The sequence below is a fragment of the Narcine bancroftii genome, chromosome 3, assembly GCF_036971445.1.
Source record: "Narcine bancroftii isolate sNarBan1 chromosome 3, sNarBan1.hap1, whole genome shotgun sequence".
NCBI classification, from domain to species: domain Eukaryota; kingdom Metazoa; phylum Chordata; class Chondrichthyes; order Torpediniformes; family Narcinidae; genus Narcine; species Narcine bancroftii.
The window spans coordinates 300,639,026-300,659,595 of NC_091471.1; the positions used below are offsets into that span (position 1 = coordinate 300,639,026).

The window sequence follows — 20,570 nt, forward strand, 5'->3', positions numbered from 1 at the left end:
ATATAAAAAGGGATACATTTGATCATTAATCATGAAATATAATGTCAATATCTAAACAACAATGGCAAGATTTAAACATCTTTAAATCTCTGATAATTCTTGCAATCAGTGGAGATTCGTGGACTGTAATTTTACAGAATGCATACCAATATAGTCAGACAATAACTCTTGTTTAAATTTTAGAATTATGAATCACTTGGATAAAGGGCTTCTTTATTGCACTAACAAGAGGCATTTTTAAAAATGCGACCTGCATGGATTACGGTGGAAAAAAGATCTCACACTGCAAGTTAACTTCAATTTAAATTGCTGCATTGTAGTTGAATGAGTTCCAGGTCAAATGAAGCATATACTAAAATTTTCAACAGCAATTCAAAAATATTCAATTATTCAATACCTGGATGGTAATTAAAGAGCAGTAAGAAATATGTCCATCAGAGGATTCAATCTTAACACCATCAATTTAATACTGGACTTTAGTTTGCACCAAAACAAATCGCACATAGATTGAACAATATTCACCATGCGTTTCTGTAGTTGGTTCTTGTTTCTTTACAGTAATCATTAAGAAAATACGTACATTTCATGGAGTTTTTTTATTAAAAAAAACTAATGCCTTTGTTGTTACAGAAATTGTTTGCACAATACCAACAGCACAAAAAAATCAGAATGTTAAGTGTGGATCCTTCTGAAGTTTTAGTATTAGATCCTGATGAAAATCTGGCACCATATGAATTTTCAAACAGATGAGAATAACGTAAATTGCATGTGCTTTTTTTGTTGACAATGTATTTTCTGATAAATTAGAGAAGCAAAACTTTAATTGCATTTTAAATTCAAATGTTACTGAACTAAATTCTATATTAATTAACACAACATTACAAACCAAATATACCAGTTGTTACCACAGGCGGTTGTGGAGGCCAGGTCATTGGGTGTATTTAAGGCAGAGATTGATAGGTTCTTGTTTAGCCAGAGCATCAAAGGTTATGGGGAGAAGGGCGGGCAGTGGGGCTGAGTGGGAAAATGGATCAGCTCTTGATTGAATAGCAGGGTAGACCCGATGGGCTGATTCATCTATTTCTGCTCTTAAATCTTATGGTCTTGTTTTTACAACTGAAGTTTACAAAATTGAAATCTCACCAAACGTTGTTCAGTATTCAATAAGTAATTTTAAAAACTCTTCTTTTGGGGGAATTAATTTCAGCTAATGTTTTACTCAGCAGGTCAAACTGATGATTTAGGTAACTGCTGTGAAAAAAAAAAGAAATTTAAAACAAAAGATGTCCTTGCAAATCCTTGTATCAGGGCTGCCATTGGATTAGACCATGGGTGAAATGTACCTCAATTACATTTATCCACACTTGCTCCATTTAGCTTAATAAAAAAAATCATGATTCCTTTATTGTCAAGTAATAATACAGAACGTAATATGACACAAAACTGCTTTCTGCCTGCTATGAGACAGGCAAAGAGTTGCCATTAGTGTGGCACAGCATCTTTCCCCCATTATTTTGGGGAGAGAGCTCCAGAACATGAATCTAACATGAGGCGAAAGCAATGTTCATTTTCACTTCTAAATGGTTTTACACTGATTTTAAGATATTTGTCTCTTGAAGAGTCCAAGGGTACACAGATTAAGATCGACGTCTATTTGGGAGGGGGGGGGGTGGTAGGGGGATGCAGTAGCGTTGGTCATATCTTTGTCTGAGATATTTTAGGGCAATTTTTCAGTCCACAGTTTTTCCCTAACTCCTGCACTATGAAACAAAACAATTCACACCAGAAAAGGCAGGCATTACAATCGCCATGTCTGAAAGATGTAAAAGCCTTGCATACAACAAACAGAGAAAAGATGGATAAATGCATTCTACAAATTTTGCACAAACCCAAGAGAGCAAGATTGCATCAAGATAGCAGATGCAAAATAGTCTTAAAGAATGTTCAAATTACACCTATTGATTAACAGCAAACAAAATAAGATTTTGAGGCAGCTGCCACCAGAGAGCCAATGAGGGTCCCTTTCAATCTTTGTGCCATTCCTCCTTCTTTGAAAGAGTAATCCAATTGCTCCAACTCTCTGCTCTTTCCCATGGTCCAGAACTCTTTTATTTCACTTCAAGTATATATTTGATTCTCTCTGTCCATTGAACTCCCATGTAAGTTTCTGTATAAAAGAGAACATCTCCTCACCTCTCTTTGATCTTTTTGGTGTTTGCCTTAAATCTCATTTAAGTTTCTGTCTTAATGCTGGTGCAGAATGACTCTTCTCATGAAATCTATCAAATCCCCTCATAATATTGACCACTTTCCTTTCCCTTCCCAAGTTCAAAAGCAAATAATTATCGCAGAAATTCTACTCGCACTACATAATGAAAAATCCTTCTTCCCTGGAATAATTCAATTTGTTCTTTTACAATGGTTAAGTCAGGCAAACTTTCTATCTGCATTGATGTAACATTATCAACTTTTAAAATGTCATTCTTGTGGTTTATAGACACCAGTAAAACTCTGTGTCTCTGATTCAATGCCAGATCTTAATGTGATGTCTGGACTGAATAGATAACAGCTCATTTAAATAAAAATCTGCTTTCCAATGACCATGTAGTGGGTAATTAGTGCTTAATTCTATAATGATGAAGGGTAGCAATATAAAATGGTCATTAACGATGATGCTCCCCAAAGTTCTTCAACAATATGCACAGGAATTCAGCCTTGCCAATTTGATATAGGATGAATAGTGTAAATTATTACATAAACTGTCCCCATTATTTTTGCAGTATCAAAACATGGGTGAATGGCTTTGAATGCATATCATATGTTTTTTAGATAGACTTTACATGATTTTACCGGCCTGAAGAATATCCGGCATCTCAGCATTGGTCGTTCACACACGAAGGGCCAAAACTCCAAATCTCCATTTCTTTCCGTGAGTTTAGACAGCGAACCGGAAGTGCAGTAAGTAACCAGGCGGGACTTGCAACTCCACTGCAGCGACGTTGTTCACAGAATGCCTGCAGTTCACTTGCGACCTCAGGCATTCTGAGAAATTGACACGGGGTCCAGGAGGTAAAATGCCAGAATGGGAATGTCACCCTCATTCCCGTTCCAAGCCTTTTAAACAGCATGCATTGCGGGAAAATGGGAATAGTTCTATACAGCAGTGGCTGTTTAAAAACCATATATAGATGGCAAATGGAAACAGCCAAGGCAGACTCATATCAATCTATCATATGTAGAATCCTGGCATCTATATACATGTGTCTATCATATCTATCATATGTAGAATCCTGGCATCTATATACATGTGTCTTTGTGTCTCTATATGTATGTGCGTGCCTGTGTTTCTATAGCTATATATGTGTGTGTGCATATATAGGTGTTTGTATCGCTATATATATGTGTGTGTGTATATATATGTGTTTGTATAGCTATATATGTGTATATATATATATATATATGTGTGTGTGTGTGTGTGTGTGTGTGTGTGTTTGCATAACTATATATGTGTGTGTGTGCATATATAGGTGTTTGTATAGCTATATATGTGTGTGTGCATATATATGTGTTTGTATAGCTATATATGTGTGTGTGCATATATATGTGTTTGTATAGCTATATATGTGTGTGTGCATATATATGTGTTTGTATAGCTATATATGTGTGTGTGCATATATAGGTGTTTGTATAGCTATATATGTGTGTGTGTATATATAAGTGTTTGTATAGCTATATATGTGTGTGTGCATATATATGTGTTTGTATAGCTATATATGTGTGTGTGCATATATAGGTGTTTGTATAGCTATATATGTGTGTGTGCATATATATGTGCTTGTATAGCTATATATGTGTGTGTGCATATATATGTGTTTGTATAGCTATATATGTGTGTGTGCATATATAGGTGTTTGTATAGCTATATACATATGTGTGTATATATATATATGTGTTTGTATAGCTATATATGTGTGTGTGCATATATAGGTGTTTGTATAGCTATATATGTGTGTGTGCATATATAGGTGTTTGTATAGCTATATATGTGTGTGTGCATATATAGGTGTTTGTATAGCTATATATGTGTGTGTGCATATATAGGTGTTTGTATAGCTATATATGTGTGTGTGCAAATATATAGGTGTTTGTATAGCTATATATGTGTTTGTGCATATATAGGTGTTTGTATAGCTATATATGTGTGTGTGTGCATATAGAGGTGTTTGTATAGCTATATATGTGTGTGTGCATATAGAGGTGTTTGTATAGCTATATATGTGTGTGTGCATATATAGGTGTTTGTATAGCTATATATGTATGTGTATATATATATGTGTTTGCATAACTATATATGTGTGTGTGCATATATAGTTGTTTGTATAGCTATATATGTGTGCGTGCATATACAGGTGTTTGTATAGCTATATATGTGTGTGTGCATATAGAGGTGTTTGTATAGCTATATATGTGTGTGTGCATATATAGGTATATATGTGTTTGTACAGCTATATATGTGTGTGTGCATATATAGGTGTTTGCATAGCTATATATGTGTGTGGGCATATATAGGTGTTTGTATAGCTATATATATGTGTGTGTGTGTGTATATATGTGTTTGCATAACTATATATGTGTGTGTGCATATATAGGTGTTTGTATAGCTATATATGTGTGTGTGTGTATATATGTGTTTGTATAGCTATATATGTGTGTGTGCATATATAGGTGTTTGTATAGCTATATATGTGTGTGTGCATATATAGGTGTTTGTATAGCTATATATGTGTGTGTGCATATATAGGTGTTTGTATAGCTATATATGTGTGTGCATATATAGGTGTTTGTATAGCTATATATGTGTGTGTGCATATATAGGTGTTTGAATAGCTATACATGTGTGTATATATATATATATGTGTGTTTGTATAGCTATATATGTGTGTGTGTGCATATATAGGTGTTTGTATAGCTATATATGTGTGTGTGCATATCTATGTGTTTGTATAGCTATATATGTGTGTGTGCATATATAGGTGTTTGTATAGCTATATATGTGTGTGTGCATATATAGGTATATATGTGTTTGTATAGCTATATATGTGTGTGTGCATATATAGGTGTTTGTATAGCTATATATGTGTGTGTGCATATATATGTGTTTGCATAGCTATATATGTGTGTGTGTGCATATATAGGTGTTTGTATAGCTATATATGTGTGTGTGTGTATATATATGTGTTTGCATAGCTATATATGTGTGTGTGCATATGTATGTGTTTGTATAGCTATATATGTGTGTGTGCATATATAGGTGTTTGTATAGCTATATATGTGTGTGTGTGCATATATATGTGTTTGCATAGCTATATATGTGTGTGTGCATATATAGGTGTTTGTATAGCTATATATGTGTGTGCATATATAGGTGTTTGTATAGCTATATATGTGTTTGTGCATATATAGGTGTTTGTATAGCTATATATGTGTGTGTGCATATATATGTGTTTGCATAGCTATATATGTGTGTGTGCATATATAGGTGTTTGTATAGCTATATATGTGTGTGTGTGTGTGTGTGTATATATATGTGTTTGCATAACTATATATGTGTGTGTGCATATATAGGTGTTTGTATAGCTATATATATGTGTGTGTGTATATATGTGTTTGTATAGCTATATATGTGTGTGTGCATATATAGGTGTTTGTATAGCTATATATGTGTGTGTGCATATATAGGTGTTTGTATAGCTATATATGTGTGTGTGCATATATAGGTGTTTGTATAGCTATATATGTGTGTGTGCATATATAGGTGTTTGTATAGCTATACATGTGTGTGTGTATATATATATGTGTGTGTTTATATAGCTATATATGTGTGTGTGCATATATAGGTGTTTGTATAGCTATATATGTGATTGTGCATATATAGGTGTTTGTATAGCTATATATGTGTGTGTGCATATAGAGTTGTTTGTATAGCTATATATGTGTGTGTGCATATATAGGTGTTTGTATAGCTATATATATGTGTTGTGTATATAGGTGTTTGTATAGCTATATATGTGTGTGTGCATATATAGGTGTTTGTATAGCTATATATGTGTGTGTGCATATATAGGTGTTTGTATAGCTATATATGTGTGTGTGCATATATAGGTGTTTGTATAGCTATATATGTGTGTGTGCATATATAGGTGTTTGTATAGCTATACATGTGTGTGTATATATATATGTGTGTTTATATAGCTATATATGTGTGTGTGCATATATAGGTGTTTGTATAGCTATATATGTGTTTGTGCATATATAGGTGTTTGTATAGCTATATATGTGTGTGTGCATATATAGGTATATATGTGTTTGTATAGCTATATATGTGTGTGTGCATATATAGGTGTTTGTATAGCTATATATGTGTGTGTGTGTATATATATGTGTTTGCATAACTATATATGTGTGTGTGCATATATTAGTGTTTGTATAGCTATATGTGTGTGTGTATATTTATGTGTGATTGCGTGTGTGTGTGTGTGTGTGTGTGTGTGTGTGTGTGTGTGTGTGTGTGTGTGTGTGTGTGTGTGTGAAGGCCCCTCTTCATTTTCGAACCAGTTTTTGGCAGTTTCAATCTGGCTGCCTCTGGACAATAAAAAAAAACTTGATTGTTGGAGGGGGGGGCAAAAAAACTTCTCTGTTTTTTTTAAGTATTCCATCTTTTTCTCTATTTGGTTAATTTCAGATATTGCTGGTGAGTGGCGTGGAAAACGATTGGAGTCAACACGGAGCTTGTTTTAGATATATAGAAAGACAGATGCAATATATCCAGCAGAGAAATACCGAACTGCTTACAATGTGCGATGCATCAGCTCCCTCGTTCCAATCAAATTCCCTTTGGGCCCAGATGACTTGCCCTCTGGAAACTATTTCAAAATCATATGTTAAGACTTTTGAAATCAAATAGTTCATTTGATGAGATTTTTACTTCTAGTTATACATGAACTGCGGTATGGTTTTGTGCCAGATAAATTTGGGCTGCATTGATGTGCAAATCTGCTCCAACTCTGCATGGTGAGGCGGTTTAAATGTCGATTCCTCGACTCCAAGAGACGGAAATTCGCCCATTTGTCCGTTGATAAAACAGACCACGCATTCACTCTGAAAATGTTACCTCGCCCCTCCCTCGAAACATACCATTGGAAACTTAAAACTCCAGCGAACCTTTGACGAAATGGTGTCCATATCGTGTGTTCAGTTATCCGAATCAAAAGAATAGTCAACTGATTTCTTACCGTAAAGAAACTGTGCCGGCAATTACTCAGGGGACGTTTGACCGATGAAAATGAGTGCACTTCGCAGCGCAGTCTTGTTAGAGTTAGGTGTGGTGTCCAGATCGGAAGAGAACAGCTTTCCAGTTCTTCGGAACGTTTCCGTGTGGTCAAAATTTGCAAGCACTTTGGACAGTTTTCCTAAAACTCGCCACCAAATGTGAGCCCCCTTCTGCCAAAGCCCCGGGCTAATCGTGCTCGGACCTCAATTTGTGGAAATGTTCCAGGAATGTATTTAAAAGTGAAATTGATCATTTACTCCGACTCGTTTACCTAAAGGAACTCGGGGTTCTTAGTTAATTTGATGGTAGAATTAAATTTATTTTTCAATGCATTTTTTCCACTGCTCGTTCTATTTTCTTGGAATTGGCATCTTAATCTATTTGATTCTCACTTGAATCTTATCAGATCACATTGTACAAGACATTAATGTCGTGGCTTTGTTCAGCGACGTGGCGCTACAATCGCTCGGATTGTTTAATTTGCCATGAAACATTCCAATTAATTTTGTGTTGTTGGCTCTGATTACTGACGATCTTGAAGCATTGGTATTCCAGGGTTAACAACGAGATGAAAATGCCATTCTCCTGATTACATTTGATCGCCAGTAAACAAATCTCTTCCTTCAGGGAACAATTTTGTTTTTAATTTTGGACCTTCCAAGAAGAGACTGACATCAGATATAACTTCCCAAAATAAGACTTGTAGCCCCAATTTCGACCATTAAGTGCCACGACTAATCAGTAATAATTCCAATTTCTATGGAGTCCAGCAAGATTTTTTTTAAAAAAAAACAAAACTGCTTTTAAAAACTCCACGATTACTTTTTATAAATTTTAGAGATTTATTTTGTACTTGACAAGGGAACAGAAATTGCATCTAAAATCAACCGCCAATTTTTTTTTCCCCAAATTTCAAACAAGTGTAAATAAGTTCAATATCAAGAGAAGGTGTCGCATTTCGTGGTGTTTAATGCGATGCAGTTTTATCCCAGAAAAATGATAACCCCCCCCCCCCCAGTTGACTGTAGACTATTTTACTCATTCCATTATTCACTCACGCCACTGAATAATAGCTGCGCGAGTACAGAACTACGTGCCTTTCAATGAGAAACAAGGATTCCAAAACTGTTTTTAAAAAAGCCACTACATTTATTAAACAATATGAAGTTATAAATCGATAAAATAAATCAACAACCGAAGATCCAATGGCATTAACGGTGTCTCAAGACAGCAGTCTCCATCCTCAAGGACCCTCACCACCCAGACCATGCCCTCCTCTCCCTGCTACCCTCGGGAAGGAGCCTGAAACAACCCACAGCTTCTTGCCCTCCGCCATCAGATTTCTGAATGGACAATGATTCACGACACGACCTCACTTTCTCTTTGCACTAATTTTACTGTAATTTGTAGCAATATTTGTCTCTGTGATTGACGCTGCCCGCCAAACAACGAATTTTGGGACATGTTCATGGCAATAAATTCTGATTCTGATCAACAGGCTAAAGCAGATTTCAGAATATACTGAGCAGATTTACGGTGGACGGAAACTTGTTGTCGCTTCCTGCCAATAATCATATTTTTGAAACATTTAATCCTCTTCCATTTCTATCTCAAAACAGACAGGAACCCCACCAGAAAATGGTGCATTCGTTAAATATAAAGTACCTCTCGGCCGATGTACATTAGAACGTCCGTGGAAATGTCCCCTCATTTTATTAAATATGCATTTGTAGAATTTCCAAACAACCGAGTCAGGTTGAAACTTTCGCGCCTCTTTGAACGGGGTGGGAATGATATCCTCGCGGAACTGCTCGGTTTTCCGTTAAATGTTTCGTTCGAGTGTGTTTTCCCTTAAAAGTTGGCGAGTGAAGGGGGGGGGGGGGGAGACAAAAATGATTCTCTAAGTCAGTGAACTCCAAGACTTTGGATTTGGCTGAGAGAAGGGGTTGTCCACCAGGAGAATATCTGATTAGTTTGTTATTTCCAAACAATCTGGAGATTTTGAGCCACTCCAAAATTCACAATGGTTATTGCCCCTTCTGCAATAACCCCGGATTTCGCTCCCGATTCAAAATTCCAAAAGATGCCGATTTAAAGCGTCTCAAAGTTAAAATTCCTTGTTAAATATCGAAGCGGCCGACGTGCAAGCTGCACCAGCCGGGTTGGGGGGGGGGGGGGGGGAGTTTAATTGCAGAAGGTAACACACACTGTCGCCTTCTCCTGTTTCATTATTTCTACCGATTCATGGCAAAACGAATTGTTCACCGTAGAAGGAGAGGAAGAGAGACCCCCTTTATCCCGACTAACAACTGTGGCGAAAAACTATTTCAAAATATTGCATGCTACGATTTGAATTCAACTCCCTTTTATATATATATTAAAAAAAACGAAATGTTATTGCTATGTTAGCAAGTCGTGGAGCTGATAACCGGATGGTAAATCCCTTCCTGACTGCAGAAAGGGTTTCAATATAATTCTCCCACCCACTCCATGGCTGAGGCCTCCTGTAGCTCCTCGATTGTAATTTAATGAACGAAACTTTATTATGGTCATTATGTTTTAGCGCCTAATTGCATTTTGTAAATCTGGAATAGGTGCAGTCGCCCACCGCCGTCAAATGTGCAGCGTAAATATCTAAAGCGTGATACGGGGTTCACATTAAAAATTGCGGAGTGCAAATGACAATCTTGCTTAAGTGCTTTTGTTTATTCTGGAGTTATTTAGGTCTCAGACAACAGTTTGGCGAACGTTCTGCGTGATTTAGCAACTTCAATAAACTGAGATCATTTAGAAAATACAAAACCATTGTCTGCCGTCCCTGCTAAATCTAGGTCTTGTTCGGTGTGGTTGAAATCAGATCAATTAGAGATCTGGCTGATCACTTGGAATAGCAGAAAATGCTCAATATATCGAACATTAAAAAACACAGGGCGGGGAAAGAGTTGTGGTGTTACTGTGAAAGTTAGAATTGGGGTCTGTGCAAACGTCCGAATATTCCTGACAGTGGCTGAAATTGGATTCAAATTCCGACCAGGCTTCTTTTAGCGACGATGAGCAAAGGCATAGCCAATACAGCCCAATTTTCCTTAACAAAAAGAGAACAGCGTGAAAAATGCAGCCTAAAGGTCTGTATGCGAATCAATAGCCCCATTTTGCTCAGATGTAAAGGCGCTAAATATAATGAAACGGGGGCGAGGGAACGATATGGCAACTCCTAATGATTTCATCTCCAACTAAAAACAGAGGTACTGAACTGATCTCCATTCTCTCCCTTCAAGTATGCTTTAAAAGCGTTTAATTGTTAGAAATTCATATCAATTTGTGCAGTTTACCGGAGTATTCTGGATTTGACTGTTAACCATCAAGTTTCTCTCGCCGTTAAATCCGTCGGTGGCCTCACATAAATGGAATTGATTTGTAAAATGCAATTCTGTTTTTAGTCCCTTGGTTAAGTAGAGAAGAACCCCGATTGTAAAACTTTTGCAGTGTTGTATATGTCATGAACACCATTGTGAAACTTAACAACCACTACATCGATTATTTTTCTCTTTAAAAGACAATACACGGAGATAAACTGAACCGTGTTGCTTAATCATTTCATATTCGGTGCGTGACATTTACAACACAAGTTTTGTGAAATATTCACATGGATTGAAGTCTGTTATCCCGTTCTTCAATGGAGTGGACTTTGTGTTTCATGTGTTGAATACTGATATACTGGGAAATCTTTTTACAAGAATATTTAGTATTTCTGCTGATAGGGATTATTTATTTCAATGCTCAATAAAGTTCTTATTAATACGTGCATATAGTTAAACCAGAAGTATGTGATGCAAGTATCCCAATATTAAATAAATCATATTTCACTGACAACCCGACTGATTGTAAACATCTGGGTTTTTTTTTTCACTTTTCCTTGTCGTGTCTCTATATTTAACATATCTTCAGCGCCCACTTCAAATACATTTCCCAAGAATTCTGCAGAATCTCTGGGGGGGGGAGGGGGGGGGCTCTTGCAAAATTCGTGGAGATAAAGGAGAAGGGGGTAGTTGCGTGTCAGTAGATCGACTGTCGACATGAAAGTGAGCGCCTCGATTTCTTCCCGAAATTAAAATTTTGTCAAGCAAACGGAGCCCTTGTTTTGGCAGAATCTGCATCTCCCCCCACCCCCCCAAACAGGGAGAGAAGGGGGGAAAAAACACTCAGGAAGAAGAATTGAAGGATCTGCAGCGGGATAAAAGTTAAAACAAATTAATGACCAGCAGTATTGTGAATAACGCTACACTCAGGGCAAAATGTTTCAATCTAACGTTGACAGGTTTTTTTTGTCTGTAAAGTTGAAGCTGAGTATTAATAACATTTTATTTCAAGCATAACCCTTACAGAATTATACAAAGTGACGAATAATTGATGTTCAATCTTTATATAATTGTTTTAACTGGCTCCATTTTTGTGCAGTGGCCTGACACTTGGGTTGACATGCCGCGCCACTCTTTATACGTCGCGACTGCTGGTTTTGGTGCCAGCGTGTTGGATGGCAGAAGTTGGCGCTGTCCTCTTGGTTTTCTTTTTTTACTCTTCCACTTGTGTATTGCTGAGTACTTTTCCTTCTTGTTTTCTGAAGGGGGGGGCACCTAAATCCCGAAAGATCGATAACTGGAAGGGGTATTCATTACTTAAACCCCCCCCCCCGCCCCCCCTTCCTAGCTGCATCTCTAAAAACGGGAGTGCATTCGGTGCTCTCAAAATTAAACACGTTGTTGGTGACTTATTGAGGACCCGGTGCGCGTCCGTTGGCCTAAATGCAATTTACACCGTGTTTTAAATAAATACAAACCCGCGTTATTGATCCGAATCTTACTGAATTGTTGCAAATGGATTAAGTAAAAACGTTGAAATGTTGACTCCCCTCTGTTCACCTTCAACGTTAACTGACAGAAGAAACTGAATGGATCAGATCAAATGTATTTGCATTTTAAGAAAACAAGCAGCCTGAACTTTTCGTGTTTGCATCAAATTGTGACAAGGTTTTTTACTCAATTTCCCATCTAAAGAGTAACAAGGCCGCGCGTCTATTGCGTTAAACAAATACAAATAATCTGTGGTTCTGTTTCCCATAAACTCGGTTCCATTCTGAACGCTGTCAGTCAGGTGGGAAAAAAAACCCGGGGTCACAAATCTTTGGCCACCTTTAACAGAGAAGAACCTCCTCCCTCCGTTTACTTAACAGGCATAAATAAATGGATTAAACACGATTTTACATTGCAACTGTGATCCCTCGCAGTGACTCACATGAGCAGTGATTTTTTTAAAGACTTGCGAACATTTCATCTCGCTGTTTTTACAAATGATTCGGTGGAAACTGCATAAACATCAACCGGGTGAAGGCGGCCATCTGTATGCGTGGCCGTTTTGCATCACGGTGTGGCTCTCCGTCAAACACATTCTGCCAGCTATTTGCATACAAGCACCGACACGACAAGTTGAACACAGTGGTCAAGGATTCCATGGAAACTCACACAATTTGCCACGGAACTGTCTAAATAAAGCCACGCTTCGGGGCAGACATGCACCAAATTTGATGGTAATTTAAGGCCATTTATTTATCTCTGCAATTACATTTCTGTATAAAAATAGTATTTCGTGTATGGAATGGAGAACTGGGCATCAATGACACTTTGCACTATTCGAACAAATATTTAATTTCTGTTGTCTGTTAAGATTTCAAAAATGCACTCCTATTTCCAACGATTGATGTTCTCCAAGAATGCCTGGCGTTACAAGCGCTCATTAAAGAACTTAGATCAACTCATTCATACTTGTTAAGACTGCTATTGCATCGACTGGATTGCAGACCAAAAGATGTTACGCCTTGGATGCGGGGTTGCTCTAATATCTAGACACAGCAACAGTGGGAAAAGCCAAGGCCACCACGGAAAGTGACCGAGAGTCCGTGAAAACACCCGGGGAAAGTTCTTGGACATTTGAGGGGGAAAATTAATGAACCCCACCCCACTTCCTCTTCCCCCACAGATAATTCCGAGATGAATTTGCTTGGTCTGGCGGATAAGAATGAACCGAAGGCTTGGAGAACGTGCTGGAGAAGCGATCAATACACAGGCTGGCCAAAGCAGCCGACAGATGGTTAGGAACAAGAAAGCAGAACCCGGACTCTTTCTGTCCGGGCCCTGCTCGGCTTTGCAGTCGCTTCAGCCGAGGGAAGTGGGAGACTGATTACATGCAAATCTGAATGAACCCTCACAGCGTAATTTTCAATCTAAAAGTCATGGCGGGGGGGTTGGATTTTACCCAGTTTGTGACAACGGATTTGCAGAATTTGGTTTCTGCATGGTCAGATGTTTGCACACAATAACAGCGCGGGTACTTAAGGGAAATGGGTTTCCCCTGGAATGCACTGTTGTGAATATTTGTCGAGGGTATGGAGAGGCAACCTGCGACGTCATTAATGACCACGGTTTAATTAATTGAAACGGCGAGTGAGGGCGAGCATTCAGAGGCCGGGGCCGAGGTGGGAGCCCAAGTGTTCGAAAAGGGACTGGCCTTTCACTGGAACCAGAATACAGCGACGTTTATTCTGGACAATTAGAAGTTGCCCTTTTAATCCTCTTGGTTTTTTTTTTAATGGGGAAATGGGCAATATTTGTATCCGTTTCTATTTTCGCATTTTTAGCGCATTTGGTTGGCTGCGCTTTGGCTAATGATACCTTATCGATTGAGACGAAGCAATGAGGTGTTGCGGTTCCCCGCTTGAATGAAGAGCACATTTAGTTTGCTAAATTATATTTAGTTAATTATAAAACGACTGGCAGAGAAATAGCATTCCTGGCTGGTGTTTCCAGGGACTGTCCCGCGAGTTCACCTCCTCGCAATAATGTTCTCAGTACAGAAACCACTATTCCCTCGGATTTGCAAAACACATCGAGGGGCAACAGACAAATAAATGCTTGCATTGCCTGAACATCCGGCAATAATCCGACTGAGTTCCATATTGATTGCAACAGAAATTCGCTGAATGCAAATGACCACATTAATATTTTCCTTCAGAAGTTCCACATTTGGAGCCTTGGGGATTTTTTTTAAAAAAAAGGACAAACACGGACAATAATTTGCAGCTTCCGCGTTTCATTTCATTCTTTACAAATCTGAAATAGACATGTTTCGCCTCTATTTTGGAATGTCACATTTCTATATTCTCCACTTTTTTTTCTAACCAAATGAAGTGAAACATTTCTGAAAATTTAAATAGGCATTCAGGGAACATTTCTGCGTGTCTAGAAGTGACGGGGACGATCGTGCCGATGCAGGGAACATGTTAATGAAACCCCCCCTCCACATGGGTGAACGTGGCTGCAGCTTCGACGCGCCGTCTGTTTTAGATGTGAATACACTCGGCCATTGGGTGCAACGGTCAGTTCAAGTTGTGGAGTATTCCCTAAACCTTCGACCTGAGTATATTCAGGATCAAAGCTCTCTCAGCTGGATTTTTGTACTTCTTTATGTTGCAAATCCTCTGCAAGTCCCTTAATGCAAGACTTTCATGCTGTTACTACTGGTTACTGCTCGAACTCCCCAAAGACCTTCTCTTCCCAGTTCCCATTCCTCAGGTCAGTATTTTGTCCTTCACGCCTCAGTCTCCTTGATATTTTAATCAACTCCGTTGCAAACCCAATAGATATTACGGCTATTTCTCAAAATAATCCAGGTGATAACGAACATTCTGGGTTGCAATGGACTGATTTTCAAACGGGAATAGAGAGGGCACGGGAAATAATTGATACCCGCGAATCCAAGTGCAAATTATAGTGTTTGCAGTGGGAATATCACTCCTCCCTAAATTCAAATCTAAGGTAATTATCCAGCCGAAAGTGGTACCGCGTACATGATTGGCATCACATGCAAATCTGCCTTCTGATTCTAATCGAAGTATTGCTTCACAGTTGCTGTCATCTATCAATATCGTGATAAAATGTTGCTGATAACAATTCCCCAAAGGCGTCCAAGCGATGTAAGTAGCTTTTTCGATGGCAATTCAGAGATGTTAGCGTATCTGCGCTCTGTGGCAGTTGACACTATTTCATTTTGGAACGATCGGCTGTTACAGTGGTAGAACTGAATCAAAGGGGTTTCTCAGTGTTGGCAAGAAGTGTAGTAAACATCGAAAGACCAGACCATTTATGATGGTGAATTGTCCACAGTACCTCATTAAATGGGCCTTCGGCTGAAAAATCCAAAGAAATTAATGTGATTTTTTTCCCCGAAAATAATAGTATTCTTTTAAAATGCTAAATATTTTCTTATTTGTCAATTAGGCGGTACCCAGAATGTCTAAGAACCGAGACTGATATTGATTTGAACCTACGGTTAGATAGATAGATAGATAGATAGATAGATAGATAGATAGATAGATAGATAGATAGATAGATAGATAGATAGATAGATGGATGGATAGAATGATAGATAGATGGATAGATAGAATGATAGATAGAATGATAGATAGATAGTTAGATAGATAGATAGAATTATAGATAAATTGATAGATAGATAGATAGAATTATAGATAAATTGATTGATAGATAGATAGATAGATAGATAGATACAGAAAGATAGACAGACATTTCAAAAGTTTTAGGTTACCTTACTGAGTCGGAAACTTGTGTCCCAAGTGTCCCATACCGAATCCTGGGCATGATCTACTGAAATTGGATCCTGGCCGAGACTTTATTTTCTATATTAGAATTTTTAAACACAAATTATAATTATCCAAATGAATGAGTTTGAATAACCAGCCAGCATTTCTTTCTTTGCAAAGACAATTAATTTCTCTATTTCAAAGTGATCTTAATCCTCCATTTTAATATGAGAGTTCAAACTGTGTTTGGACTAATGAATCGAGCGTTTACATCTACTGTAAGTCGTGACACGTTGCTTTCCATAATTATATCCTTGTCAATTACTCAACGCATTGTAAAGTCATTTTCTTCGACCAAAGACAGCTCTGTGCTGTGGAAGCACCAAGGGGTGACAACACTCGATGCGGCGAGTTTGCAGTGAGGTGGTGTTGACAGGAGTAGGTTACACGCTCTCAGATGATTTGAACCTTGCATTATTTGAGCGGAATCTTTCCGTGTTATAGGTAAATGCAGGGAGAGGAGCAAGGCTCCGGAAGTTCAGTAATGAGATGTGGGTCTGGTGACGTCAAGGAAGGATGTGAGATTGCGCACTGACCCTCTGGCTCTCTCTGTCTCTCCTCAATCTGCAGCAGTTAAACATCAGCCCAGGAACCTGCACTGTACCTCAGACAGACAGCGCGAGCGGAGCAAGCCCATAGCACTGAATCCGTGAACGTGAGAGAGAGAGAGGGAGGGAGAGAGAGAGAGGGGGGGGGGGGTGGTGGAGAGAGAGAGATTGCAAAATGCTCGATCGAACGGACGAATAGCTATTGATGCCAACCCGGTGCAGCGAACATGGAGCTTACAATGGACAATATTGGGAATATTCACGGCGTGACCCAAGCCAGCGACTTGATGAATAGTTCTCACAATCGCCAGGCTTCTCATCGGAGCCTCTCATCCCACGGCCGACCTGCCATGGTTTCGAGCATGGCTTCAATCCTGGAAGGAGGCGAGTACCGTGCGGACCACAGCCTGTCTGGTCCGCTGCACCCCGCCATGAGCATGTCCTGCGAGAGTCCACCTGGGATGAGCCTGAGCAGTACTTACACCACGCTGACTCCCCTCCAGCACCTGCCGCCCATCTCGACGGTGTCCGACAAATTCCATCACCCTCACCACCACCACCACCACCACCACCACCACCCGCACCAGAGGTTGGCCGGCAACGTCAGCGGCAGCTTCACCCTCATGAGGGACGAGAGGGGCTTACCGTCCATGGGCAATCTTTACAGCCCCTACCACAAGGACATGGCGACCATGGGGCAACCGTTGTCCCCTCTCTCCAACGGACTGGGGACATTGCACAACTCGCAGCACCCTTACGGTGGCCACATGGGCAATGAGAAGATGTTGTCTCCGAATGGCTTTGATTCCCACGCAGCTATGCTTTCCAGAGGGGACGAACACCTTGGCAGGGGGCTGGCAGGACCAGGAGCCGGGATGATGGCCCACCTCAATGGGATGCACCATCACACGCATCACCACGGACAGACCAACGGCTCCATGCTCTCGTCCGACCGCGATCGCCAGGCATCCGTGTCCGGATCTCAAGGCAACACCTCCAACCAAGTGGAAGAAATCAACACCAAGGAGGTCGCCCAACGGATCACAGCCGAGCTCAAGCGCTACAGCATTCCGCAGGCCATTTTTGCACAGCGTATTCTGTGCCGGTCCCAGGGCACTCTGTCGGACCTGCTGAGGAATCCCAAGCCCTGGAGTAAGCTCAAATCCGGCCGGGAAACCTTCCGGAGGATGTGGAAGTGGTTGCAGGAACCCGAATTCCAAAGAATGTCGGCCCTGAGGCTCGCAGGTAGGATGAATCGTAGACGGGGCCTCGCTCCATCTCGATTAATGCCGCTATTAACAATAATGCAAACTTGAAACACACTCATGCAACAAAGACTGACAACTTTGCCAAGAACAGTAGTTTTCAGCCTTTATTTTCCACTCACATTCCACTTTAAGTAATCACTTAGCACCTATGGCATCCTATGCAAGGGATGGCTTAAGGCGGTATTTGAGTGTGAGAAAAAAACGGTTGAGGACCACTGACCTCCCCTTCGCTTAAAATGAAGGGAATGATTTTCCCCACGGTCTTTGCACAGTGATCGGCCCCTGTTACCATTTAACGTTTACCATTTCTTTGTCTATTTGACATTGTGTGTGCATTACACAACGTGTTCTCTATTCTCTTCACACACGTTTTTGGTCTACAGGATCGTCAGACTTCTCTTCTCCCCATCTTCCCCCACTCCGTTCTCCTCTTTCCCCCACTCCGTGTTTAGCATATGTAAATATCGTAATCATTATTTGCTGCGGAATAGGTTTAGAGGGGTTACTGTCATTGGACTGTCACACACACACACACACACACACACACAGAAAGGACAGTCTGCCTTCCATTCTTTCCTATGCGTGATATATCTGTCCATTAGATAATTTATATTAATAAACACATTTCAGATTTGTTTCCGGCAGATTGTTTTAACCGTGCTGAAAGAAAGTTGTTGTCTTTTAAGCAATGGTCTTGCTGCTCAGAAATAGCGATGGCATTCTCTCTTGAAAATCAGGTGAAATCTGATCTGATGGGCCTGATATCTCTGCTTCATCTATGGAAAATTGCTTGTAATGTTGGAGTTGAATTCGACCAATACTATTCCATGGTATTGGCACCAAACGTCCCTTTGGTCTTTATCTTTTAATAGCCGTTTAAAATGAATTGCTGGGCACCCAGCGTGGTCATCGTAACAATGAATTCAGTACATCCACCATTGCTCGGACGCTCCCAACACATTCCGCCGCAGCTTCTCCTCGCTGAGTAGAAGCATTAGGACATTTTCAGTAAAGTACTGTTCTCAGGTGTATAATCCACAAAGGAGCTTCTGGTCCCACAATTTACCTGTGGCCTTAATTAGGTGAGAACCGAGGCATCTTTTAGTTACAGTCAATGCGCTATTGAAAAGCAGTTAATGTAATGCAGATTGCATTGGTTTTACAAGACTCTGATAAATAAAGATTTAAACTATCTTGAATTGGCTTTTTAAGTGTCTCTGTTGTTAAACTCAATCGAGCGTTTGTGTTTTATTTCTTTTCCAAAATGTACTATGTGGAAGTTCAAACAAATTAGCACCATTAAGTTAAACATTACTGGATGTAATGAATACACTTTCTAGCCATTGACAGCAATAGCTCAAAATTCAAATATATTTATATTCAAATATAAATCATCTGATTTCCTTAGTGCGCTGCGGGCGAGGTTCACGTTGAAATCTCCAACCAAATAATCGGTTCCACAATAACCAATGTATAAGTCATTGATGGAAGATTTTTTTCTGTCGAGGATAGGGTCTTTGTTAACCCAGATCTGCAGTAAAAATGTAAACAGACACATGCCCTTTTGGGGTTTACTGAAATCATGGTTGATTTGAAGGGGGGGGGGGTTCGGGTTTGAAGAGAGGCTGGGGGGGGGGGGGGGTGGGGGGGTGGTCGGCTCAAAGAGGGATAAATATGAAAAGTGGAACTAGCCAGAATTTTTGTACCGTGGTGAAGAGGACAGAAATGTTCATGCTACAAACCACAAAATCAATAGCTTCGAATTACAATTCGGAATTCATCACAGTCAAAGAAATCGATTTTTAGGGTTGTTCAAATATTTTGAAATGGCAGAACACGACCAGATAATGTTTCATATGAGAATGCATGGGGGGGGGGGAAATCGGGACTGAACGCGATGGGGTAGTTTCGGAGATTATGGGTGTAATTGCATGTAAAACAGCAAGGATTGGGGCAGCCAATAGGTTTGCAATTTCATTGGGATTGAAAGAGAAGGTGATGGGCGAGGGAAGTCGTCGCAGAAACCATCAGAGGGGAAGGTCCCTAAAGCCTGCTTAATAGATCTCAGCATTTCTTTTTATCGACTCAACTTTCACCTGTTCAATGGTGCTGAAGGCTTTTGTTTCCAATTTGTACATCGAAATGTCCCTCAGCAATTACATCAGTGTCCGTGATTTTTCCGGTATTTAAGTTCACCACATTCTAGAGGCCTCAGCGTGTTCATTTTTTTTTTTTGCAGCTGTTAGAATTATAAATCTGCTCGTCCTTTCGGCGACTGGATTCAGCACCAGCTTTATTTGTGGCAAATATATTTATATGCAAATAGCCAGCAAGAAATAAGGGAGTGTATCAACTCCGACAGACAGTACATGACGGAGGTTGGAAATTGGATGGGGGAAATTCTTACAAACCACGCTTTACTGCTCTAGCCAAACAAAACAACATCAGAGAGACGCACGAGTTTCATTTATACCAGGGAGATATTAAGGATGGGGCGGTGCATATATTGCGCCTCTCAGATTTTCAGTTTCACCTCAACATCCCTACCCCCAACTCTGCAAACCTTCCAACAAACCCCACAATTAGCGACCCCGGTGATGTTTAACACCCCCCCCCCCTTCCATTCTTCTGTAGATGCTCGGGTTGTAAATATCCAATCAATGAATACACTGGACGTCGAAATGGAGTTGGAAATGAGGATCCACCCATTTTTT

At 39.7% G+C, this 20,570-nt stretch overlaps 1 protein-coding gene and 1 long non-coding RNA gene across 3 annotated transcripts in view; both read left to right on the forward strand.

Annotated features, from left to right (window-relative positions):
- The window catches only part of LOC138756533 (uncharacterized), a 47,759-nt gene extending 40,126 nt beyond the window's left edge, over window positions 1-7,633 (forward strand). For both annotated transcript variants that reach the window (XR_011353136.1, XR_011353137.1), the window contains 2 exons: window positions 2,830-2,958; window positions 6,743-7,633. This is a non-coding gene — a long non-coding RNA (uncharacterized lncRNA). The remainder of the gene's footprint in view (window positions 1-2,829; window positions 2,959-6,742) is intronic.
- Window positions 7,634-16,815: 9,182 nt separating this feature from the next.
- The window catches only part of onecut3b (one cut homeobox 3b), a 94,287-nt gene continuing 90,532 nt past the window's right edge, over window positions 16,816-20,570 (forward strand). The window contains exon 1 of the mRNA XM_069922990.1: window positions 16,816-17,833. Within this exon, the coding sequence (XP_069779091.1) occupies window positions 16,816-17,833 (1,018 nt within the window). The remainder of the gene's footprint in view (window positions 17,834-20,570) is intronic.